General features: G+C 31.4%; 3 protein-coding genes across 3 annotated transcripts; 1 reads left to right on the forward strand and 2 right to left on the reverse strand.

Annotated features, from left to right (window-relative positions):
* Positions 1-1,946: 1,946 nt before the first annotated feature.
* On the reverse strand, positions 1,947-7,295 carry LOC112723561 (NADPH--cytochrome P450 reductase 2). The gene is made up of 17 exons (XM_025774971.3): positions 6,720-7,295; positions 6,366-6,442; positions 6,212-6,269; positions 6,037-6,120; positions 5,882-5,918; positions 5,128-5,197; positions 4,842-5,027; positions 4,673-4,765; positions 4,342-4,564; positions 4,155-4,238; positions 3,917-4,068; positions 3,521-3,617; positions 3,162-3,311; positions 2,988-3,065; positions 2,772-2,894; positions 2,572-2,685; positions 1,947-2,388 (listed from the first exon to the last, which is right to left on the reverse strand). Exons 1-17 carry the CDS (start codon positions 7,125-7,127, stop codon positions 2,308-2,310), a joined length of 2,115 nt encoding a protein of 704 aa, XP_025630756.1. The 5' UTR covers positions 7,128-7,295; the 3' UTR covers positions 1,947-2,307.
* Positions 7,296-15,870: 8,575 nt separating this feature from the next.
* Positions 15,871-16,528, reverse strand: LOC112722158 (protein MAIN-LIKE 1-like). The gene is made up of 2 exons (XM_025773128.1): positions 16,475-16,528; positions 15,871-16,389 (listed from the first exon to the last, which is right to left on the reverse strand). The coding sequence occupies exons 1-2, from the start codon at positions 16,526-16,528 to the stop codon at positions 15,871-15,873; spliced, it is 573 nt and encodes a 190-aa protein (XP_025628913.1).
* Positions 16,529-20,556: 4,028 nt separating this feature from the next.
* Positions 20,557-24,890, forward strand: LOC112723562 (uncharacterized). Its single transcript, XM_025774972.3, has 16 exons — positions 20,557-20,769; positions 20,849-20,880; positions 20,996-21,107; positions 21,219-21,316; positions 21,420-21,516; positions 21,695-21,784; positions 21,896-21,958; positions 22,112-22,186; positions 22,272-22,337; positions 22,431-22,508; positions 22,808-22,918; positions 22,999-23,076; positions 23,161-23,280; positions 23,528-23,571; positions 23,648-23,675; positions 24,490-24,890. Exons 1-16 carry the CDS (start codon positions 20,737-20,739, stop codon positions 24,502-24,504), a joined length of 1,140 nt encoding a protein of 379 aa, XP_025630757.1. The 5' UTR covers positions 20,557-20,736; the 3' UTR covers positions 24,505-24,890.
* Positions 24,891-25,779: the final 889 nt, after the last annotated feature.

The following is a 25,779-nucleotide window of genomic DNA, read 5'->3' on the forward strand; positions in this document are numbered from 1 at the left end:
TGTTATTATTATATAAACACTTTATTGAACTATATTTTAAAAATTCGAATATCTGTATTATGATGTATGCATTAATTAATAAGTAAAATTTCGCTAAGTAGCAATTCATTTTCGCTCTAATAAATTATTTTGCTAACATTTTACGGCAATTATAAACCAAAGTCAGTGATTTAGGAAAATGGATTTTCTCTTTTTTTTTTTGTATTATTTTGTTAAGTATAATTTTTATTATTCAATATTTTTTCCATATACATATTTTTAATCCTATTAAAAAAATATATAATAAAAAAATATATTTAACAAAATTAATTAAAAAATTTGAGAGAATACATTTCTCTTGTTCAGTTCAAGTTGCCTTACTTTAGGTCCTCTTATCTTACGTCTGAACTTGAATACTTGATGTTTCGTGTCGTGGATTTATAACATCCACTAATAAGGGTTGAAAAACTGATCAAATTATTAAACCAAAGTAAATTATAATTTGGTTGATCACCGATGCTACATCGTGGACCTCCTCTCGATTAAAAATTGTAATAATTACAATTGAAGAATAATGCAACTCCTCAACTCATTATACATGCATGACATATTTCAATTTATTTTTTCATTGATATTTTAATAATTTATTTTATCTATTAAAATAAATAACACATATATATTAAAATATAATATAATATTAAAAAAATTTAAATAACACATATTTATATGGAATTATATAATAACTAATTTTATGATTGATTTTTTATGTGTGCATAATATTTTTTTATTTTTTATTATTGAGCCTTCCATTGTTCATATGAATATAGTTAATCAAAAAATAAAAATATTATTTATACACTAAAATCAGTTATTAAAATCAATATTGTGTGTGTGTGTGTTTTTAACTTATTTATAATATGTATTTTAATGACTAATTTTAATATACATATAACAAATAACAAATACAAAATTAGTTAGGATTTAGTTTCCGCCGTTAGTGTATTAAAGCAGAAACACAAGATGCAAGACTTTTGACTTGTGTGAGTGGCAAAGGGAAGGAGTGTAGTGGCTATAATTTGAAGGCCACAGCCATTGATGTAGAAATCAGAATATCCCTACTATAATGTTAAGATGACAAAAAAAAATAATAAGTTCAAACAATCTAAATTTATATTATTTATGTATTGTAATATAAATTAAATAAAGTAAAAAATATTAAATTTTGACCGTTTTTAACTAATATTTTTTGTTATTAAACATTTTTAATATGCATTTTACCTAACAAGTGTTTTAAAATTATTTATTGAGAAAATCTCATATATATATATATAGTTGGCAGTCATACCAATTTAATTGGATCAGTTAGTTAAATACATAGAAGGGGCTATAATAAACTATGACCAAATAAAATAAAAATGATAACTTAATGGAATTAAATCTATCTTATATCAATTTTAATGCTTCGTCCAATAGTAGATGATATATATTTATATTTACTTAATATATGAGATAAAATTAGAATGCAAAATATTTTTCAATTTAAATGTGTCACAAAAAATTAAAAATAGGTTGAATAACCTGAAAATAAAGTTCTGAAACAATATTTTATTTCACTGAATATGCTTGACATGCAAGAAAGAATTAATCATCCAAATCTACTTTATTTATTCCTGGTATAAATATAATCACTCATTAAAATATCGATTTAGCCCTTTTTCTTTTTTGAAAAATGCGGAATGTAATAAGTTGTGAAGCCTGATTGAATCAACTTTCCCTTGAACTATATTCGAAGAATATGCTCTACACCTCACTCCTAATATTACGTTGAGAAGAAAGGAAGCCTTGAATAAACTAAGCACAAATCTATTAGCATCTTGTTTGTATTCCTCAAACAGTGAACTTAGTGACATGGAAAATTGAAATTGATCCAATTACAATACGTGCAGAAGTAATGGGCTAATGGCTGCTTTATCTCCAAACAATTTCTTTTTCTCTTATGATTTCATACAATAGAGAGTATTGATTAGGTCTCTGAACCTTTCTTACAGGTTCATTAAAATACAAGAAAAAATAATATGCGATTTTCAACAGTCTAGGTATAAACAGAATATATAAGTTACACCGAAAAGCCAAAAAAAAAAAAAAAAGAAAAGAAAAAAGAATACATGAAAAAGAATATAGGAACTGTTGTAGTGATGACAACAGAACCGTAGTTCCCCCATTTGAGGGCACTAATGGAAGGCGTCGCAAATAGGCCCTTCCAACATATTCTACCAATGACTCATATCTTATAGTTTGTTATTTTTGTTCTTCTACCATTGGAGATCATCACCATACATCACGCAGATACCTGCCATTCATCTGTAGGTTCTTCACCATGCTTTCAGCCTTGGAACTGTTCATAGAACCCTGAAACACACACAACTTGATTAGTTTAGCAAATAGGAAAAACGAACATATATTAAGAATATATTGTAGGGTATTTTATTTGGAATTCTATGCCTACAATCACAAAAAACCAATAAAAAATGGCTATGGTCAGCCAATAATAAAAGGCAACAAATTGACAAACTAAATATAATTCATAAACACCTGCTCTTGCAAGATTGTGTGAAGGGTACGGTGTACATCCTTAGCCATGCCCTTGGCATCACCACACACGTAAACGTAAGCTCCCTGAGATATCATGCTCCAAATATCCGAAGCCTGGAGAAAAAGTTTTAGTGTTGGTTGAGTGAACACTGAAACGTTTAATTGGTAAGAGAATTTGGAAGCTTGGTAGAAGTGGGTACCTTCTCCATCATTTTATGTTGGACATATTCCTTACTGGGTCCCTCACGTGAAAAGGCAACAATGAGCTCAGAAAGTGCGCCACTATTAACAAAGTGGTTCAATTCGTCCTCATAGATGTAGTCCTATAATAATAATGATAGACAAAGAATTGGTCATCCAATCTATATTGAAGCACTCTTCACCTACAAGCAATTGAATTTGAGGTTGTAACTCACCATTTGTCGGTTCCTGCATCCGAAGAATAAAACGGAGGGGCCAAGTTCAACTCCTTCTTCCTTTAGAGCTAATCTTTCCTGAAGTGCCCAAAAAAGAGTGAGTATAAATAGCTGGCTTAGATGATTGGATAGACGAGATTTATCAGAAGGAATATCAAATCTGTTGGTCCAAACCTGCAAGAAACCCCTGAAAGGAGCCAATCCAGTGCCGGGGCCAATCATGATTACAGGAACCTTATTATCTGCAGGTAGTTTGAAATTAGACTGCCTAACAAAGATAGGAGCCCAACTACAGTCCTGACTTTTCTCCAATGGCACAGAATTCTGGAATCAAACAAGAAGTCATGTTTAGAAATAGAGAAAAGATAGAAAAAGAAAAAAGAGGGGGGATGGACGGGTTTACTATTGTATGGACATAAAAAATAATACTCTAAGCCAATTCTTTTTGCATAAAAATTAAACATTGGATATCTTGAAACAGTTAAAGAACCGAACGACCATAATTTCAGAGTAGGAAACAAGCATATAAGTACCTTCATCCAAGTCGAACAGACTCCTTTATGAATCCTTCCAGTGGGCATTTTATCACGTACTAGTGCACATGTAACATGAATTCTTGATGGAGCCATCCTGCAGACAATTTTGACAGGGTGTAAATGCAACACGAATTATTGATTAACAAGACTTACAAAGAAAACATGTCACAGCAAAATTTCCTACATGGCTCATATATAGTAGAATACAGTAAGTGGTTATTTTCTAACCACCGAGCAGAAGCTCATGCACTAACTCTTTATCTTGCATCATGATAGCATACAAGCAAATAACAGAAATTCAGCAAACTCCAAGTTGATTTTCATTCAATAGCCTCGATCCACACAGTCCAACCAGCACAAGCAATAATGCATGAATAGAAAAGACAAACTGACCTTGGAGATGATGAGATAGAATAATATCTTGGTTGCAGGCGAGGAGCAACTGCTGCAAAAAATACACCAAGTGGAGGTTTGGCTGACGGGAATTCAGCCATAACCTCAAGAAGGCTCCTCTGACTGGCAATCACCCATTCAGCATATTCATCCTGCAGATAGACCAAAATAGCTTAGAAACTGGAAATGTAAGCATAAAAAGTTAATCTAAATACACATGGTGAAATAAGATTACAACCTTTCCAGCAGGAGAGGCTAGATGTCTTAGTCGATCAGCTTCAGATAGATCAGAAGCATGGGCAGCCAATGCAAGCAAGGCCGACTGAAATAATATAAGCAATTGTTAATTGGTAGGTCAAAGTATGTAACTTGAGAAGATGGATTACTGGATTAAACCAATGACGCATTAAGCACATGAGAAGTACCTTTTTAGGGGAACTCAATACATCTGCATATCGGGCTATTGCTGTTCTTAAAGTGCATGGAGGGAACGGTGGTGGCAATGAGCTTCCAATTGGTTTCCCATCTTCACTATCAGTATGGACAGAGAAATAGGTATCTGGTGACAATCCTAGTAACCTTAAGGCCTCTTCTACGGTTTCAGACAAATTCTCACAGTAGACACCAACATGGTCACCGGTTTCATATCTACAAGATAGATAAATAAATAAATAACCCCAATGACAATGGAAGCATCAGACATTAAATAGGGAGTGGTATATTTTAACAGTTTTATTTCCAAAGGTAGATACTTACGCAACTCCAGTGCCAGAAATATCAAATTCCAAATGAGTGCAAGAACGATCTGATGCAGGAGTATGAAGCTCCTTTTGCACAGCCACATTTGCCCTACAGGAATAAGCATACATATCAGATTATTGTAAGACATAGCCAAGTTGCAATTTAATATTTTAATCTAATATACCTGACTGGATGTTGAGCATCCACAATAGCATGACCATTAACATTATGCCACTTCTCAGCAGCTGCATCTAATGGATCATGAATAACAACCCGATACTCCAAAACAGCAGCAGTATAAGGGGTAGATACAGTTGTATCATCCTCATCTCTGAGAAATTGATCCAATACTGGCCACAGATCTTCTTTCCTGCAATAACAGCCATTGGTTAGGGGGAGGAAATGACCGACCAATATCTGCATATGAGTCCTGGTTCACTATACTCAAGTCAAGTTGAATATTTCAATACCATGCAGTGAAGTCATCTTCAATGCATTGGTCATCATCTCCAAGTCCCACTGGGACAAGACGCTTCGCACCTTCAATAGCAGAAGACAAGTTAGATCAGACCGGGGGAGATATTCCATCAAGAAAAAGAATTGATAAAACCTATACTAAGCATTGCAGTACGAGAACTACATTATCAACAGTATTTATTTTAACCCTGTTTAAGACCCTTGGAGACATATTCATCAATAAATGTGCCTACTTATGTTATGCCACTTCAATAAATTCTGTAGAAGAATACAACAAGTAACATCCAGCAGAACTTGTGATAAGAATAAGATACAAGTCTTTTCTGGAAACAATCCATATAGAGTACAAAAGATTTGGGATTGAAATCCACGGCTTGTGAAATAAGTGGAAAGAGAGAGAGATATGTTAGGATTGTGGGGCCCTATCGATGGATTTTATTATTTTAAGAAACCATGCATCAAACTATAGTGTGTGATTTGTGAATCTCTCTCTTGACATGTGAGATCGTCACGTGGGAACCAGATCAAAGGGATTAGAAAAACGATTCACTCAGAAAGCTAATGTGAGGCTAGAAATAGATCCGCCTTTTGCAGGATGAACTGTTAAGAGTTTCGACCTTCTGCTTTTGCATTTCCATATAAGCTCCACTCGATACAGAAAAATATACTAGTGCAATATTATAATTACAAATGCGAGTTGGAAACCATGATACTCAAGAAGGATAGAAATGAGGAAGAGGTAGATACCTTGCTCAGTAAGAATATCATCAACCTCCTTTGCAACCTGTGTCAATCGCCATAGTCATGAAAAAAAAAAAATAAGGCATCAGCAACATGCAACTCCAAAATCAGAACTCAAGGCTTAACAAATCCGCAAGAAAGTAACAATGGTGAGGGCAAACCTTGTTGAAATGCTCATACTGCCTGTTTCCAAGGCCAAAGACACCATACTGAAGATCCTGAAGCCACTCTCCTCTCTCACTTCCCTGAAATCACACCAACACAGCCACATGCACCCAAAATCAAGCTATAAACAATGCAAGTTCTATCTCTCTCTCTCAACGGCAACAAACTTACCTCCGTAAACCATTTATAGAACCTAGCCGCGTTATCAGTTGGCTCACCATCACCATATCTACACATATCCCACCACAGATTCATCAATCACCAAAATCACAAAACACAAGGCAGCAATTATTTTTTTTCAAAACTAAGAGAGAGAGAAGCTTACGTGGCAACAAAGAAGAGGGCGAACTTTTCCTTTTTGAACTTCTCCTCGTATTCATCGTCATCGGCTGCATAATCATCCTGATTACCATAATCATCATTCTCAAAACGTAAGCATCAAATCCGATAAACTAATGAACTAATCAAAAAAAAGAAAAAGAAAAGAAAAGCAGCTGATAAGTATTCATCTGAATAAATCACCAATTTAGTCCAAAAATATTGAAGATTTTAGCCTCAAAAGAACTAAACAAGCTCGTAGTTCTGAATTGGAGTTTGTTTAGTTATTTGAGAACTAAATCATCGGCGTTTCTAAATCATGAGAGCTAAATTGATAGGTTCCGCTATCTAATTTATTTACCAAATCAAGGACTTTGAAGGTGGCCTTGTCGTATCTAGCTTTGGCCTCTTCGGCAATGGCCTTGGCGAATCCTTCGGCGGTACCGGTCTGTGTGCCGAAGAAGATGCTGACCTTCTTCTTGCCGTCGTCGACCTCGGGCTCGGGCTCCCTCTCGATGACGCGCTTGGGAAGCTCAACAGGCTTGGGCTTGTGTGAGCTGGATCTTCGCCATACAAGAGCGATGACGCAGCCTATGAGAATCGCGACGGAGGTGGTGAGCACCATGACGAACTGGCGGTTTTCGAGTATTATGGCGGCAACATCGCCGGCGGCCTCGGAGGAGACGTTGGAAGGGTCGAGCTTGCCTCTGATTATGGCGGACATGAGATCGAAGGGCGAAATCTTGATGGAGGTGGATGAGTCTTCCATTGTGCGATTGGGAGGGTTTTGGTGGGTGGTGGAAGAAGTAGTTGGGAGTTGTGTGTGAGAGAAAGAGAGAGGCGTGGTAGGAGGGAATGTTAGAGAATAGAGAGAGGGAGAGGGGGGTTATGTCATGTTATATTCTCATTTTTCTGAATTTCGGAGGGAAAACTAACTAAAATTATTTCCTTCTTTAATTACATTTACTGAACCAACGCCTACCAACCCAGACCGGTCAAATCCACCTAACCCCTCCCACCACTCCTTAACCATGGTTAATTACTTTTTATAAAAATTCAGGGCAGTTAACTTATTAACTTCTGAGTTTTTAGGCTAAAACTAGAAAGATACCCGCGCGGTGCGTGGACAATACAGATGCAGACTATAATGACATGAATGTTTGTTTATATTTTGTAATTTATTTGGTATAAAAAATAAAGGAGATTTTGTATGTTGTAAAAAAATTTATTAAAATTTTGGAAAAAATGAAAAGAGTTTCTATAAAAGAAAAAGAAATTAAAAACAAATGAAATTTATGCGATGTTTTTGTCCGTAATTAAGGATGTGATGAATTGAATATTAGGCTAAAATTTTTATATACGAATAATTTTAATGTGAAATACAAAAATATTTTATTATTTTAATGTTTTATATAGTTGTGGTGGCAGTACAAAATGTCAATCATATTTTGTAATAAAAAAATTTAAATTATAAAAAAAATAAAACGTTATTAATATTTTGTAATAAAAAATATTATTTTAATTATTAAAACACAAAATATTACTGACGTTTTGTTAGAAAAATATTATTTTAATTAAAGAAATACAAAATATTACTGACATTTTGTAAATGGTCATAGTAGTATTCAACATACAGTTTAATTCATGATGAAAAATTTCACTCTTAATAATACAATATTAAAAAAAGTTTGAGTTTTTACCCTTTTTTTATTTTTTTTTAAATAAAATTTCAAAAAAAAAATTCAAAACTAGTTATTATTACTTTTGTAATTTATATTAGGTATGAATTTATTGTCTTATTTTAATATTTTTTTATTTTATCAATTTTTTTTCTTTAAAATGGTTCAATTAAACTAGTATTTATTATTAATGGTAGTGATTAATATTTTCTGATGCACAAACTCTAAAAAAGGTTAAACTTATGACTACAAAATTTTGCTTTTATATTTTCTTTTAATTAATTAATGTCTTTAATTTTCTAGAAAAAAAATTAATTTGTTTGGGAAAGGAAGATTAGACTATTAGGAAATGAAACTAAATATTCAGAGAACATATGTACATGTTTTTAAAATATAGAATTTTCTTATAGTAGCAGCATTAAAAATAAATTAAGAGGGTGAAATTGTTACTTCAACTGTTTTCGTCAAAATGATGCTAGCTGTTACGTCAATCTATATTTATTTATAAAAAAATGAGATACATTCATGGTTTAAGATGCATTATTTGAAAAATGAAAATATAATATACTAAATGGACTATATGATCTTCCCTTGCGTCATTCCATATAAAAAATTGGAAATAAACGAATTGATATTAAACAATTGCCCATGTGACTTGCATTTTTGTGTGGTGGGGTTCTTTCATTTCAAATTTCACCCTTCGTTTCCGTATTTCATTTACAGCTTTAATTTGCTTCGTTGGAATGGCAACACGTGCGTATCCAACGCTAAAATCCACATAAAATAATACCAGAAAGTCTTTTTCTTTTTATTTTGTTGTTATTATTCATTTGACCAAAAGTCTTTTTTACAAAAATGCTATTTACTAATAAAATCAATCATTAATATATTTATATATAAAAATATATAATTTAATTTATTTTTAATATATATTTATATTTTAATATATATTTTATATTAATAATTAATTTTTTGTGATAAATTTTGGTAATTAATTTTAATATAAACATAATATAATAGTTTTCTTTATTGGCTCCCACTCGTATCCCTTGTACTGTTGCACTTGCACTGTATCTCCAATGAAATTGAAGTTGGCGATAATGACGTTAACACCGATGGATCATGGAGGCCGAAATGAAATATTAATCCTTATTTATGTTATGCTGTGAATTTAAATTAAAGTCATGATGATATTATGTATAATGTAAGTCTTAATCTAAGATTGTCACGACTCACAAAGAACACTTTTATATTACGGGATTACAACACGGATCAATATCAATTTTTTTTGTCAGTATTAAGGTAGAAACTCATGTGTAGTCGATTTCACATAAAATTGATATTTGATAACCATTAGATAATTTAATTGATTTGACTAAATTTTCATCTAACGACTCTCAGATATCAACTTCACGTGAAGTCGACTTTACCTAAGTTTTCACCCACTATTAATCATATTTCTCGAATGAAAAAGGATTATTTTTTTCCCACTCCGCGTTGATCTACCTCCCAAATGAAGAGGGGGTTGGAAGTTGGAACTCGTCTAAACATTGGAAACGTGGAAGCACATTCAACCTCACATATTTCAGATAATAATATATGAGCTTAATTAATATTGTTGATCTGATATTGTAACACGCATCTTCTATACGTTATTCAATTTTAATCCACTAAATTATGAATTTTTATTTTAGAAAATAAAGTATAATTTTTTATTTTTAAATAATTTTTCAGATTTTTTATTTATATAAATTAAATAATTTATTATTTATCAATTTTCATTATTTTCAATGTTTGTACCGAAATTTGTTTTTAAGTATATTTTATTTATAATGTAAACGAATTAATTTTACACGTATTTTATTTATAGTATAAATGAAATACAGTAAATATCATAAAACATGTATATTTTATTTATCGTACAAATAAAATACGTATAAAATACACTGTAAACGAAATACGAGTATCTATAATTACAAAAAATTTAATTTTTATAGGTATAAAAATATAATTTTTTAAATAATAAAACCGTATTAAAAATATAATTTTGACCGATTTAAAAAATAAAATTAGTTTATATAAAAATATAACTTATAATTCTACCATAATTAATTTATATCTCATCTATATTTAAAAATTTAAACTAATTAAGGTAGAATATAAATTAATTAAGGTAGAATTATAAGTTATATTTTTATATAAACTAATTTTATTTTTTAAATTGGTCAAAATTATATTTTTAATACGGTTTTATTATTTTAAAAATTATATTTTTATACCTATAAAAATTAAATTTTTTTATAATTACAGATACTCGTATTTTGTTTACAGTATATTTTATATGTATTTTGTTTATACTGTAAACAAAATATACATGTCTCATGATATTCACTATATTTCATTTACACTGTAAACGAAATACGTGCAAAATTAATTCGTTTACATTATAAACGAAATATGCTTAAAATCGGATTTCGGTAAAAACACTGGAAATAGTGGAAATTGGTAAATAATATAATTATTTAATTTATATAAATAAAAAAAACCATAGTTTCTTTTTTATATTTTTTTAAGTCCTATCTATAAAATAAATTGTGAGAGATTACACTTTATCCTTTAAAGTAAAACTCAAAATTTAAAAGATCAAAATCCTATTCAAATATATTCTTTTTATGATCATTTATCAATTATTTTTATTCAGTTTGCAATACTTATTTACTCATGTAAATTTTTTTTATCTTATATAATTAAATTAATATTTATATTAGGTATTATTAAGAAGTGTTTTTACTCTTTTAAACTTAAGAGTTATCCGAACAAAATTATAGAGAATCGGTCAGAAATACGATGTTGTCGACATCTTCCTATTTCGAGTTGATAATTCTTTAAATTCGTCATTTCCAATAGTGAGAGTATTCCTATAAAGACTCCGACGCTCAAGTTAACATAGTCGCAAGAAAAATTAAGTTAGAAATCATACTTTAGTACGGATATTTGAAACATAATGCACATGTTGTGAGGTTGATGTCACGAGCTCCTCTCCTTATGTCCTTTAGAGGTCATGAATGATTTACTTTTTAAGTTAAATTGATCTAGAAAAATGAATTATTATTTTCATGAATTATTTGATATTTTATTATGGTCTTTTTCATATGATGCTCTTAGGTCTATATATAGTTAATGTTATAATGTTCTCCTTAATAGTAAAATGATAATTATAATATAACAATTAATCTCATAAAATTGAGTTATTGATCGTTAGAACTTAGAATGAATTATGAAGAGTTAGTGTCATCTTTATAACTATTAGAGTATAATTAAGATCAATTAGTATTATTTAACATATCTGAATATTTATTATAAGATATTACGTCTTTATTAGTTTGATTCCCTTAGTACCTATAAATATTTTTCTATATTGTATCATTCTACACAACTTGAATACTCACAAATATTTTTTCTATTGTTCCATCTCCCCTATTTAACATGGTATCAGAGTCATGGTATCCTCCTTGAGGAGGACAAGTTGATTTTCTTATGGAGAAATCACTGTACCTTTTTTCTGTGCCATTTTGTTTCCTTCTCTTTTGTCAATACTTTGATGCTTTTCTTACCTCACCGATTAGGTCATCAACTACTTACTTATTCTCATGGGGAAACCATATATTTTTTGTCACATTCCGATAGTTTGTCATCTCTTTGCACTTTGTCACTTTTCAGTAGTTTTCCAATAGTTCGCCATCTTTTCAGCAGTTTTTCAGCAGTTGGCCACTCTTGCAGCAATTTCGTTTGGGTTTCCTTCCGATAGTTTCGTCTGCGCTTCCTTCCGGCAGTTCCATCTGCGTTTTTTGTGGCAGTTCCGTCTGCGCTTCATTGTGGCAGTTCCGTTGTGCTTCCTTCGGGCAGCTCCATTTGAGTGCTTCCTTCGGGCAGCTCTGTTTGGGCGCTTCCTTCCGGCAGCTCTGTTTGGGCGCTTCCTTCCGGCAGCTCCGTTTGAGCGCTTCCTTTCGGCAGCTCCGTCTACGCTTCCTTCCGGCAGCTCCGTCTTCGCTTGCTTCGGGCAGTTCCGTCTGCGCTTTCTTCGGGAAGTTCCGTATGTACCCGTTCTATTAGTTTATGCGTTTTTTTTTTTATTTAGTTTTTTCAAACTCAAGTTATCACTTGAGTTTGAGGGGATGTTAGAGTATAATTAAGATCAATGAAATCAATTAGCATTATTTAACATATCTAAATATTTATTATAGGAAATTACGTCTTTATTATTTTGATTCTCTTAGCACCTATAAATACCTTTCTATATTGTATCATTCTATATAATTTAAATATTCACAAATATTTTTTCTATTGTTCCCTCTCCCCTTTTTAACAATAACATATTTTTGAGAATCTGAAAAAATACTCAATTATCATATCAATTTCTTAGAATTCTCATACTCTTGAATCTGATTTTTAATATTGAATTTATAAAAATATTTTAAAACAGTTATATTTTAAAATTAGATATTAATATAAAATACATATTAAAAATAAATTAAATAATATATATATATAAACATATTGTTATTAATTTTAATATTCAAATAATATTTTTGTTAAACTAATTAGGAACGGCCTAATATGATTTTAGATGGATTAACGAATTTTGATTGCGTGCATGCATCTCAGTTGGTCATAATTAATAGTGGCGAAGAAGGGAACCGCCAACAAAGTAGGTATAAGAAGATAACACAAACCCAACTGTTTTTCTGTGTGCGATTTATTCCCCAGCACCAGTCCACAAAAAGGGGATTTATAATTAGAACCTCCTTTTATATATATAAGAAGCATTAAGAAGATTAATGAAGACCGAAGACAGAAGACTGAATAGAAGATTATATTATGATTTGGGGTTTGAAATTGGATTGGTCAAACGTAGATTTCATTCAGTTTGATTATTCTTATATTTCTCAATTATAAGTATTTTTATTTTTTTTAACTTATTAAAAGTCAATGTAGTTTATATTAATTTTTTCATAAACTTAAAATATCTTAATTTTTAACAAAAACAAAAATAAAACGAAGATACCTAAGGAAAACGAATTTTTTTAATTTTTTTTAAATTAAGAAAATAAAATATGATCATTATTTTTTTAATATTTTTTTTTAAAAATTAATAGTAAAAAATACCCGCGAACAAAAAAATTAAGAGTGTTCTTGCTGAGTTTGGCCGGTGTTTAGCTCGTCCGTCAATGAATGTCTTTAAGTTTCTCCTCAGGAGATAACAAGGGGGTGGGTACCTGCAAAAAACACTCCGACGTTCAAGTTAGTAAGTGTTTAAGAGGTATAAGAATAATTCTATGAATATAGAATGTAAGACATGAAATAGAAGTTATCATGTGTTGTATATTATAATAATTCTATGAATATAGAATATATTTAAAATGTCTCTAGAATGTAGTGTATATATAGATTGGTGCCTTTTATAGGCATAAAGTTGATGAATAGAATTGATGGTATGACCGTTGATCATTAAGTCAGAATAATGATCATTAAATCGATAATAAATGTGTCAGTTACATAATGAATAATAATTAAAGTCGAGTTATAACTCATAATTCACAATAAAGACTGAGTTATAAGGTGACGGATCAAAAGAGGATTCAAATATTGAAGTGCAGTTAAATGGTCAGCTTAATTAATTTCTGCAGGTGCCACCTTTGCCACCATTTCTTGACCTTTTAGTCCTTATTTTGATTTGATTATTATTACTATGTCTGTTGGAGGAAGATGTCAACACTCAATACTCAACGACGCTCAATTGGAAAGTCCAGGTGCTGATGCATTTTGTGTGGTCAGCAGCATTGACCCTTGTAATTTGTATGTTCATAGCTAGGTACTATTATATGTTATTCATACTCGGTCATTAGCCCACAGATTATACATTAAAAAATAAATAGAGCCCACAGAATTTGTATTCACCATTCATATTTGTTTATTTTTTCCCTTACCGATTGGCAGTGTTGGTTTAAGACTTTAAGCATCTTTTTCCCCCTAATTAAGGGTAATAAAGAGAAGAAATGAAAGTAAACTAAACTAAAATAGAAGATTCTAAATGCATATAAGACTTGAAAACTATGTAGTAACTAGGACTATATTTATTAGTAAAATTCTTACAAAAATACACGGTTTTCACCTTTAAAATAAGTTGTGAATTTAATGATCAATAATGCTAGGAACTAAGATGGTTCCAGTCAAAATCAGTCAAATATTTTTGGGTGAATCTAAAATCTCTATGTGGATGGTGTTTATGTTAGGTATTAGGATATTTTTTTATTTTTATAAATTGGATGGTTCTGATTCTGTTTTCTGATTTATCATGTTTTAGACATTTATAAAGAGAAAAAAGGTGAAGAGACAGAAGCTAATTGAATAAGTTTCCATGATTCACATTGTAATGATACTGAACGTATATCCTCCTAATTTAAATATGATGAAACATTTAATAACTAATATTTTAAATTATAAATAAATAAAACTAATTACTATATTTATAATTAATAATTAACTAAGTTGTTCCATTCTTAGTTAATTTGGAATTAGTTCATATACTTTCCCTTTAATGATTTCATCAAGTTATTTAACAGGAGTCTTTTCTGTTGTCCGAAGAAAATATAAAGAAAAACGAGTCTTACCAATTTCTTTCGGGTTGAATAAGTTTTTTCTTTAAAGAAAAAGTCAAAATATATGACAAAACATACATTAATAATAAAATAAACAATATGACTTAATAATGAAAGAGCTAATACTATTCAATCTTACTGGAAGCCGTCGTTGACATTTAACTAACAATAATCACCAAAATACTCTCTTTAATTTGGATGCGATCTAGTCTCAAGATTTAATTTTCTTCTTAAAAAATTAATTACTAAAAGAAATTTTCTCATATTCAATATTCTTTTTACAACCATATCATAAGCTTCTAGTAACTAAGAAGAGAATAGCAAAAGGGACACGTGCCCCTTTAATTTTATTTTATCTTATTTTTGGTTTTTGACTTGTTTTTAACTTTTAACCATATATTCTTTAAAATCGTACTAGAGATGTAGAATCATATGAAACTCAATTTCTTAATATCACCACACCAATTTTAAGAAGCGGGAAAAAAGAAGAAAAAAAAAGTTACATTATATTTTGGACGAGCTAACTTTCTAAGCTATTCATTAGGTAGCCATTAATTAATTACACCTTTTGCAAACTTGTATTTGTGTAGATTCATTATTAAGAAACGTATTAACGTAAATAAGACGGCATCTTGCATTAAAATAAACAAAGCCAGCCTCTAATTAGAGAGTATTATCTTCTCCAAATGTGTGTATGTTTTATTTTTCTCCTTTTGGACATTTCTCCAAATTGTTTAACTGTTTATCAAAGGAAAAAAATGGGTATGAATACATACAATTTAATAAGCAAATAAATAGGATTCACAAATTACTAGATTTATTGTTCAACAAAAAAATTTACTAGATTTAGCATATATAAGCAATAGTTGTATGAACTGTTTAAACGTTATATATTTTAGGCAAATGACTTGATTAAATCAAATGGCCTCCAATATTTTGTGAATGTCCCAAATCAAAAAATGCAACGTCAAAGTTCTAAAGTATATTTTTATATAAATCGAATTGAGTCAACGGCCAATGAAAAATATCAAATTCGTCCGGCTGGAATTTAGAGAACCTCCAAAAGATCTACAATTGGAGGAGCTGCAGTGGATCAACCAACTTGACGATATTTCTGTTCGCCACACGGCACATGCACCTGTATAGTAATGACTAATGACAATACAGCAGACCCCTAACTGTACTGACCCATGTCCTCTAACTTGGCGACGTACGGCAGCCATCGAATGTGGAGGCGGGTACTTGACTTGTCCCCAAACAGCTGCATCAATAGGAGCATCATGATGTACGTACGGGCATACTTCCTAACTGTCTCCTCATCTGCCCCCTGTGGAAGCTCACTAAACGTCTCCTCAAACCACGTGCACTTCACTATGAACTTGTCGATGCAGCTCGCAGGAGGCAATACACCCAGCAGCTCCTCAAACCACACCCATGGTGGCCGGCCACCCGCTATATATCGTGGAAAGTCTGTCAGGCATCCGCTAACATACTGACCGTCTATCGGGAGACCAAAGTGGTACGCTATATCCTGTAGGGTTATTGTGCACTCCCCAAACGGCATGTGAAATGTATGCGTCTCAGGGCGCCATCTCTCTACGAAGGCGCTGACCAACGGCTTGTCAACCGAAACCAACTCTCGTTCAGTCTTGCAAGATGGTACAGACCAGCCATATGCAAGTAAGGAATGATCCTGTCATCCAACATCATACCGTGCTGCCGTCTCATGCTGCTGATGCATCGATGGGGCTGCATAAGAATGAAAAATTCCTTCTCACATTCGTCACAAAAAAAGTGCTCGATGCATCAAAATTTCTAGCTACCGCAGACATTGCATGCGAATACTTTGAAAATATTTTTACAATAAATCCCTACCAATCTTTTATAGATAAAAACGTTAACCACTACATTAATCACGATCCAATTCTTCAACGTAACAAAAACAATTAATATGAGATAAAAACATGTTCTTTCTATTAACACACATAAAAACCTGTACTTATCCCTGTTCATGAATCTACAGCTAACCCTATTCTATAGTTAATGACTCACTAAGTCTGATATGAACTAAATTCAAATATCTATTTTTGGATTTATTTTAAAAATTCCAAACTAACGGTTCTAACCAACTACTAATTTATTCAAAAAAAATTAAATACTAAAAAACACTAACCTTGTGGTGGACGGCACCAACAATATGCGCAACTCCATCTAGTCGATACAGACGATTTGGATCGTCTTCTATACGTGCAGATTCGGTTGTTCCCGGGTTGCTTTCACAGAGATTTTCGGATCTAGTGGTGGGGTTGGGGTGGGGTATGAGATTTATTGGTTCGAATTAACTGACTTCAATTTGTTTATATAGCAAAGATCCAAGGAAATCAAATCAATTAAATTCAAATTATGCTCGATGATAAGTACATATAAATTGAAACAAGTAAATTCGCTTTACAAAATCATCAAATCGAGTCAAATGGTTTCAATTTACATTGGGCTTGTAATCCGTTGGCTAAATCGAATCTTTTTAATTCGATTTACATGTATTTAGAAATCGAATTCACTAAATTTGATTTATTAACATTTTAACCATGAACATAATTCGAATCTAATGGATTCGATTTACTATATTTGTCACTAATTCAAATTGACTCAATTCGATTTATATAGAAATATACTTTAGAACTTTGACGTTGCATTTTTTGATTTGAGACATTCACGAAATATTGAAATCTATTGGGTTTATTCAGGTCATTTGCCCTATATTTGTGTATATAAGAAGATTTTGTGGCCAACTTGTTACTTATCAAAAATAAACTTCAAGAAGGCTAAAATTAGTTGTTAATATCAACCATGTAAATACTTCAAAGTTTAGGATTTAAAATTTGGCAATTACTCAAATAAAGATGTTAAAAATATCTTTTTATGAATATGTTTTTGTTAAAAATGTGACTTATTTATTTAGACACATTTTAAATAAAAACAACACTTTTATAACATATCAAAATTTAACTCTATAATTCATTATTCAAAAAAAAATTTACATTAAAACAATTATAAAATCTTCATTGAAATATTCACTTACTTAAAAACTTAAAAAAAAAGTTACAAATTTTGCTGGCTAAGAAAAGCTTAGGTTGTTTTTCTTAACGGATCCAACAGAGGTATAAGCCCATAACAAAACATAACTCACCAAAAGAAAAAGGTTATAGAAATATCGACAAAAAGAAGAAGTTCCAAATATGAACGTTCAAAAATTGAGGATAAAATCGAAAGAGAGGGTCTCTTTGACTCTTTGCTAATAAAAAAAATACAATCTCAGCTGAGTTAGACTAACTAATTTAGTTTGGTTGAGTGGTCAGTTCAATCATCCGTTTAACTAAGTGTTGAGAGTTCAAACATTATATTGGTTTACTCCATAAATTACTAAGCAATTAACCAACGGTCCTATTTCATTTTTTTTTTTTGGTATTGCCAACGGTCCTATTTCATATCTAGGTGAGAACTACCAAAGTACCATGTACCAAATAAACCATTATTACATAAAAACTACTTAAGTAGCAGTTGGACCCCCATCAAAACTTTTCAACCTAGAAGAAAGAGGTTTCCACTTTGGTCAATTTTTAATGGCTGGCCCATTACCAGAACTAGAAGGATAATAGCCTAACGTGTGTACCATAAATTTTTGACAGATAATAATAACAATAATTCCACTCTTATGACTTAAGTTATGAGTAAAGCATTTCTGGGCGGTTTGGGTCCTTGTATGGCTAAGCCCATGACAAAAAAAAAATTGAATAATTTTAAATCTTAAAGAAAGGACGCAATATATATAGTAAATGAAAATGAAAATATTTTCTAGCTAAAGTGCTGAAGTAAATAACCAGTTTTAACTAGACTTTAATTACACCCGCTTTTTTCTTTCTCCGATATTTTCCTTCGCTAAACAAACAAGTCTCACGTCCGTTTGGGAAGTTTTAAAAATAAATTTTTTTAATTTTTGACTTATAAAAAGTAGTAGTATTAATGTCTGATACAATTTTTAAAATTAAATTGCGATTTTTTAAAAAGCTATTTAGGAGTTTATATAAAAATTAAAAAAATGACTTCTCTCATAATATTTTTATTTTTTATCATATTTCTATAAAATAAATATTTTTAAAACTAAAAATCCAAACATAAAATAATTTATTTATAAACTATTTTTAATATAATTATTTATTATTTAAATTATTTTTTCAAAAAGAGTTTAATTAAACTGTTTCTCCAAACGGGCCTTAGTGTAACTGAATTAAAGAGAAAAATATGAATGGAATAAATAATTATGATGAACCTTTTCGTAAGCAAATGGACATGTTGGCAAACGAATGATGCATGGCACTAATAATCTAGCTTGTATTGTTTCTTTGTCCTTATTGTAGATGGCACGTGCCTTAAATTATGATGTCTCCCATATAATTGATAGACACATGGTTCCTTTTGCGGAAGAAAGGGGTGCCATTTGTGATGGTGTGAGTGAAGGAAAAAAAAAAAGATTTATTAGGAAACAATGACTTTTGTAACTAATATGAATAATAAATTTTAGAATTGATTCAATAAAGTAAAAAATATTTTGTCTCTAAATTACTTCTTAAATCCTAATATTAGGATAACTATATGATATCTAATGAATTGAACAACCAGCTATTATTAATTGTATATGAGTAAATCGAATAAAAAAATAACTATCTAATTAAAAATAATCAACATAATTATTTACATACCTATTAAATTGAATATCTAATATATCTATTATTTACATTATTTAATATTCTCATTGTCTTCTTATATTTTTTCAAAAGAAAAGTAAAATGTCCCATCATTTTCTTATCATAATAGAAGTAGAATGAAAAACAAGTGTTAATTTTCCGAATTCAGTCACTTCTAGGGTTGTTCAAATCCAAACCGATCTAAATTAAACTGCTCGTTCAATCCAATTCAAATCGAAAATCGATTAAAACCGCATTAGTTTGGATTTGATTGGATTATATTTTTTGCAAACCGCTAGATCGGATCAGATTTCGGATCTACTTTTCATGACCGATCCAATCCAATCCAAACCGTACAATGTGTTATAATATTATTATTTTATTATTATATTTACAATTATACTTATAACATGTTCAATTTGTTATACATTTTTATATTATTCATGTATTATTATTATTTAATAAATATTTTATGTTCAAAATGTTATTTATTTATTTATTTTAACTAATCTAGAATTTTATTTCCATTGTTATGTTATCGTTGGTTTTTTAAGATATTGTTGAGATTTGTTATGTTATTGTTGATTATTTAAACTTTGATGTTGAGACTTGTTATATGTATTTAATTTTTTAATTTACAAAATCACAAATCCAATCCAATCAGAATCGCTTGAAATCAGATTGAATTTTTTTTAAAAAAAGCATCCAATCCAAATCACACCGCAAGTAAAACTAGTGTTCGAATTGAATGAATTTTTGACTCAAAATCGATCAAACTGCACCGCAAATACTCCTAGTCACTACTCCCTTGGCTCACTTATGCAATCCATTGATGATTATGATATGAGAAGTGCACCCTAACCAGAATTGAAGTAATGAAAAACATAACACACCTGCACGTCTAATTCAATGCATTAAAGTAATTAAGTATCTTTAGTTTGCATTTGGATTTCATATCCAATCAAAAAAGGGAAAAAAATACTACAAAATTCGGTCAATGGCTTTTCACCCAACGAGTCATACACCGCCACGTGGGAAATCTCCAAAACAAGACTACAGGTGGACCCCTTTAACTGGAGAGCACCATAAAATCACCGTCACGTGAGTGACGAGACATCATTCATTCACTTCTCCCCACAACAACAGCACCATCCCCCTTTTCCTCTTTCAAATTTTTGCGTAGATATTTTTTTTTTTCACCTTTTTCTTTCAAATTTGGCCACCGCTCAATAAACACTACACTTGAGAGTTTAGATCTGAAACCGCTGAAGCCACAGTGAAGAAGAAGAACAACAATGCCACCTACTGAGGCAGATTTCGATCTTAGGGTAAACCCTAACATACTCTTCCTCACTCTGCATTTGTTCCCTTCTTCTAATTGTGTTTTCTTTCTGGTTTGTTTTGCAGCCTTCTTCTCAGGCTTCTACTTTCACCGGCGGGTGAGTTAGTTAATCCTCGCTGACTCGCTCTTCTTCTTCTTCTGTTTTTTGCTGCTTTGATCTCCAGCCACATTTTCGGTTTTCAATTTTGATTCTTCTTTTTTCGTCGTTTCAGAGAGTACGCGTTCGCCGATGTGGACAATTTAGAGCATTGCGCCAAGTATTTGAACCAATCCCTCGTCACTTTTGGCTTCCCTGCTTCCCTCGATCTCTTCGCTAATGACCCCGTGAGATTCAATTTCGTTTTCTCATCTACATTGTTTTCTCTTGCATAATCATTGTTACTAGTATTATTATTATTTTGGGGAAAAAATTTCAAAGGAGGTTGTTTTTGGTAGGTTTCAATTGCACGGACTTGCAATTGCATATACTTCTTGCTGCAACAGAGGCAGCGTGACGTGGAGTTCAGAGAGTCTGCTAATGACCAGAGACAGAGGTAAATTCTCATTTCAGAGCTTAATTAAATGTTCTAGCCATTTGAGGATTCAGCATAAGATGCAAAATTGTCTTGCACGGTACCTGAATGAATGGTGTTGTAGATTATTATCCGACATATCAAGATTGGAGGCCAAAGTTGAGAGGCTTGAAGGGCAACTACAAGCCAAAGATAGAGAGATAGCTACTATTACTAGAACGGTGAGCATATATAAAAATCTAGTTTTAGCAAACGTAAAGTTTATGATTTTCTTGCTTAAAGGAAAAGATCGAGTGTATCACTTTTGCAAGCATTAAACTGTTTACTTTATTACAAAGTAATGCTACTCTATTTTTCTTTTCATTTTTTTAATATGGGTATTTAATTTTTCTTGTCTAGGAAGCTAAAAACACAGCAGCTCTCAAGGCCCAAATTGAGAAGCTGCAGCAGGAGCGGGATGAGTTTCAGAGAATGGTTATTGGTAATCAGGTTAGAGAATGGATCTGCTTTGCCTATTGCTGTGTGTTGTTTGCCAAACTGTGCTTCAAAATCGATAATTTCTAACTCTTAATTGCTTTGATTATTTGAATTGTCCCAAAGCAAGTAAAGACTCAACAACTGCATGAGATGAAGAAGAAGGAAAAGGAATACATAAAGTTGCAGGTAGGACATGACATATTCAGGTTTTCTTCATACAAAGAAGCAATGTGTTTAAGTTATTGGTGCTTGCTTAGTACGAACTTTACTGATGAAATATTGCATGACTCCGTAAGTTGTTAGTTCTCAATTTGAGGGGGTGATACATTCTACTTGCAGGAGAGGCTAAACCAAGTGTTGATGGAAAAGAAGAAGGAATCAAGGTCAGGCATGGAGATAATGAATCTTCTCCAGGTATCAACCATTCATGTAGTTTTTATCTCTGCACAGAGGATCTTAAATTTCATATTAATTAGGTGTCTATGATGTGTGTAAACAGAAGGAAGGCCGGCAACGTGGAACATGGAATGGGAAGAAGGCTGACAATGATTTTTATAAAAAGATTGTATGCAACTTGATAAGCTCTTGCCCTGTAATACCAAACCCATAGCATTGTGAAGACATCATTTACAATTTTTTTTTTTTATAATGTTGGAAGGTGGATGCATGTGAAGCAAAAAATCAAGAACTAATGGCAGAGAATACCGATTTAAGAGCATTATTGAGATCAATGCAGGTAGGATCCTGATATTTAATTGTTGTTATTCACTGAAATTCCTACATGAAGACAAGTTTTTGGATTTATGTATGTTTTCTTCTGCACATGTTTTCTTTCCTTCTATTTAATGTTATTTAGGATCTTTCATTTGCCTTTGTAAAATATTTATTTTTCTTCTTGTTTTTCATCCATTTTTTTTCTTAAAATAATCTGTTTCTCCTTTAAAATATGTGTTACAAAGGCCATATTTCTGTTGTATACCATTCCCTTTGAAGCAGGGTCCTTGATTATCGAATTACTGATTGTACTTATCACAGGGGGATATGCGTGATTTCCTAAATGCTCCTAATGGACTAGTGAAGGAATCTATGACCTCCAGCGAAAGATCTGACAGTGATCCGTCGCAATCTCCATTGGTTGGGAGGATGGTGTGGAAACTGTATAATGTTTCATATTTTGTTCCCAGTGTGAAACTATCAAGTGAAACTAGTTAGTTTGTTACTTGCAGGATGTATTTGATCTTCCTTTTCACATGGCCAGAGATCAGATAGAAGAAAGTCTTCGAACCAAGATGGCTTCCATAAAGGTATCTATATCTTTTGATCTGTAAGTATTTTTAGATAGAATTGGCTTGTTTTGATTATTAATGCTTGAAAGTTGAAATATGAAGGAGCGCATGCATCAATTGCAAGATGCTCAGAAAGGGGCTGAAGTTACTTCAGAGGCTACTGAAAGGGAACTTGAGCTTGAAGCACAACTTGTTGAAGCAAGGAGCATTATACAGGAGCAGGTAATGTTTCATACTCTTGCAATTGCAATCACAAGTTAGGAAAATCAGGAACTAACTGTGAAAATTGAGGAATAGAAAAAATAACCTTGTATCTAGTCAAATGGTTTTTTCTTCCAACAAATCCAAAGTCTTTCTCTTAATCACTATTTTCAATGTAACAACATAGTTTCTTGGTGCTGGTGTGTGTGTTAATTTGACAATGCATCGTCTCTCTAGGACTGAGAATTGTGATAATGTGTATTTGCAGGCATCCATAATGTCAAAACATCTTGCCAAGTCTGACAGGCCAAGGTACTCTTAGATTTGTTAAGATCTGTCAAATTATGCATGGATACGGCAAATTAACTTGCTTCAACAACTTTTACAGGGACTCTATCATCCCATCGGCAGCTGAGGTATGTATATTATAGTATGATTTCAATTTTTTTCGTTTTTAAAAATAATTTTTCATGCGAGAATTCGGTTATAGATTCTTTTTAATAACCAACACACTTTCAATTCATCAGTGAGATGCCGAGGGTTTTTTAGTATCAACATGTGGATTTCTTGTGGTTGATTGATAAGTAACCATGGGCAATAATTTGCAATGTGGTATACGTTATTTTGTAAAATGATTAGGCCTCAAACAAACATGATGTTTCGTTTTACGCAGATGTCCGGTTGTTGAGTCTGCTATCCTGTTTTCATACATGATAGATATAGAATATCTTTTGCACACCGAATTATGTATGCAAATTGGAGGTTAGGCACTTTGGCATTTGTTAAGTGAGGCTCACTTCTGTTCTAGGCTCATTTAGCTCATTCTTAGAAATCTAGCTCCTAATAGACTTGTTTGTTACCTGAAATCTTGAAGCTAAATTGTTACCACTGGGACTTACAGAGCTGTGTCCACACTTATTCCCCTGCTGTGATGATAGTGGTAGTAGTGTTGATGTACTATTAACCTTCTATGAGGTCTCCATTTCTGATTCCTGTATTCGCTACATATAATTACGATTAACATATGATTGTGGTATTCAATCTCGAAACTTGAAATCTTTATTACGTGTAACAACCAACCTGCCAATTGGTGGTAGGTTGTAATAACAAATAAGGTGAAACCATTGCTATCATTACTTTGCATTTAACAGTTGATTTGTTGTCACTTGCTTCTTAATATGTGAAATTGATATGGCCTGCGTTGTGATATTATCCTTTCTTGATTTACAGGCAGTGTGTAACTAACAAAGTTGAGGGCACTTACATTTGATGCTTCGCATGATAGTTGTTTATGTACACCTCTAGTGTATATGCAGGAACATCAAGGTTCTAGCATGTGTAACTGATCTTGCGGGTCCGTCCTACACTGCCTTGTTTTATGCCAACAAGCTCTGTATGGGGGAATGTTATTGTAATTATTATGATGTTGTAATTAGTCTTGTACTCTTAGGTTGGAACTATTTCTAGAAGAGAAAAGATATTGATGGCACAACTAACCAAATTTAGTAGCTTTTAATATTGGCATCTACATGATTTCTGCTACTATTGGCTCTTGAAGCTGTAAGGTAGGCCGCAGTCTTTAAACTTTTTCTGTACAATTTTTTTAATATAAAAGACATTTTTTTTTAAAACGATGTTTATATAATTGTGTACATTTTTGTTTTGTATATCTTATTCCTTATCAATCATTTTTAATTTTTAATATGAATAGAAGGTATACAAGAGAGATTTATACATATGTGTACATAACATTTCTTATCAATTATTTTTAATATTAAAAATAAAAATTGTACAACAAATTTATGAAAAGCATTATTTGTATGAAAAAGTGCATATAACATTATTTATATGAAAAGCAAATAGAAATAGATTCATTGGGATGCAGGGTTCTAAAATTGACTATATTTTTGCATATTCCTATAGTTTGTTAAGCCCAGGTATACTGACTATATTTTTTTTTTTCAATGATTTCCACTGTGTTTTACTTTTGTTTTTTCTTTTTTGGTGTTTTGAAGATTTCTACTTTCATTATTCTTTATTCTTTTTGGTTCTGGTTTCCTTTTTAAGTTTTTGTCGACGTCAGAGAGTGTGTGTGTGTGTTTTCATTTTTAGTTACTAATTTTTTTTTTCAGTGGCAATATATGTTATTAGTTTTTGTATTTTGGTATTGTTATTAGTTTTTAATACACAAAGGGGCTGGCCTAGCGTTCTTTCATCATGGCTTAGACCCAATATACTTTAAAATGGCTTGAATTAGTTGTTGATCACAGACCAAGAGAACAAAAATTCAAAAAAAAAAAAAAATACAAAGGTAGTTGATCAACAAAATTAAAAGAGAACGTACGTGACTTAATTTTTAATTTTGAAGAATGAAGGTGAGAAGTTGATGAGTTTCTGATGACAGTAACTACTAGTCAACTACCATGTTATTTTCTAAACAAAAATACATATACACTAAAATTATATTTTGTATATAAATATATATATTATTTAATTTATTTTTAATATATATTTTATATT

This window comes from Arachis hypogaea, chromosome 11 (assembly GCF_003086295.3).
Source record: "Arachis hypogaea cultivar Tifrunner chromosome 11, arahy.Tifrunner.gnm2.J5K5, whole genome shotgun sequence".
Lineage (NCBI taxonomy): Eukaryota > Viridiplantae > Streptophyta > Magnoliopsida > Fabales > Fabaceae > Arachis > Arachis hypogaea.

What these genes read in the sequence shown, in the direction of transcription:
- LOC112722158 (XM_025773128.1), bottom strand. Translation starts at nt 16,528, where the DNA reads ATGTCTGCGGTAGCTAGAAATTTTGATGCATCGAGCACTTTTTTTGTG. An exon ending in GCACTTTTTTTGTGACGAAT is followed by an intron (nt 16,390 to 16,474) that starts GTGAGAAGGAAT and finishes GTTGGATGACAG; the next exon opens with GATCATTCCTTACTTGCATA.
- LOC112723562 (XM_025774972.3), top strand. Translation starts at nt 20,737, where the DNA reads ATGCCACCTACTGAGGCAGATTTCGATCTTAGG. An exon ending in CATTATTGAGATCAATGCAG is followed by an intron (nt 22,509 to 22,807) that starts GTAGGATCCTGA and finishes TACTTATCACAG; the next exon opens with GGGGATATGCGTGATTTCCT. An exon ending in GGAGCATTATACAGGAGCAG is followed by an intron (nt 23,281 to 23,527) that starts GTAATGTTTCAT and finishes GTGTATTTGCAG; the next exon opens with GCATCCATAATGTCAAAACA.
- LOC112723561 (XM_025774971.3), bottom strand. Translation starts at nt 7,127, where the DNA reads ATGGAAGACTCATCCACCTCCATCAAGATTTCGCCCTTCGATCTCATG. An exon ending in TATTGAGTTCCCCTAAAAAG is followed by an intron (nt 4,239 to 4,341) that starts GTACTTCTCATG and finishes ATATTATTTCAG; the next exon opens with TCGGCCTTGCTTGCATTGGC. An exon ending in AACATAAAATGATGGAGAAG is followed by an intron (nt 2,686 to 2,771) that starts GTACCCACTTCT and finishes CTTTTTCTCCAG; the next exon opens with GCTTCGGATATTTGGAGCAT.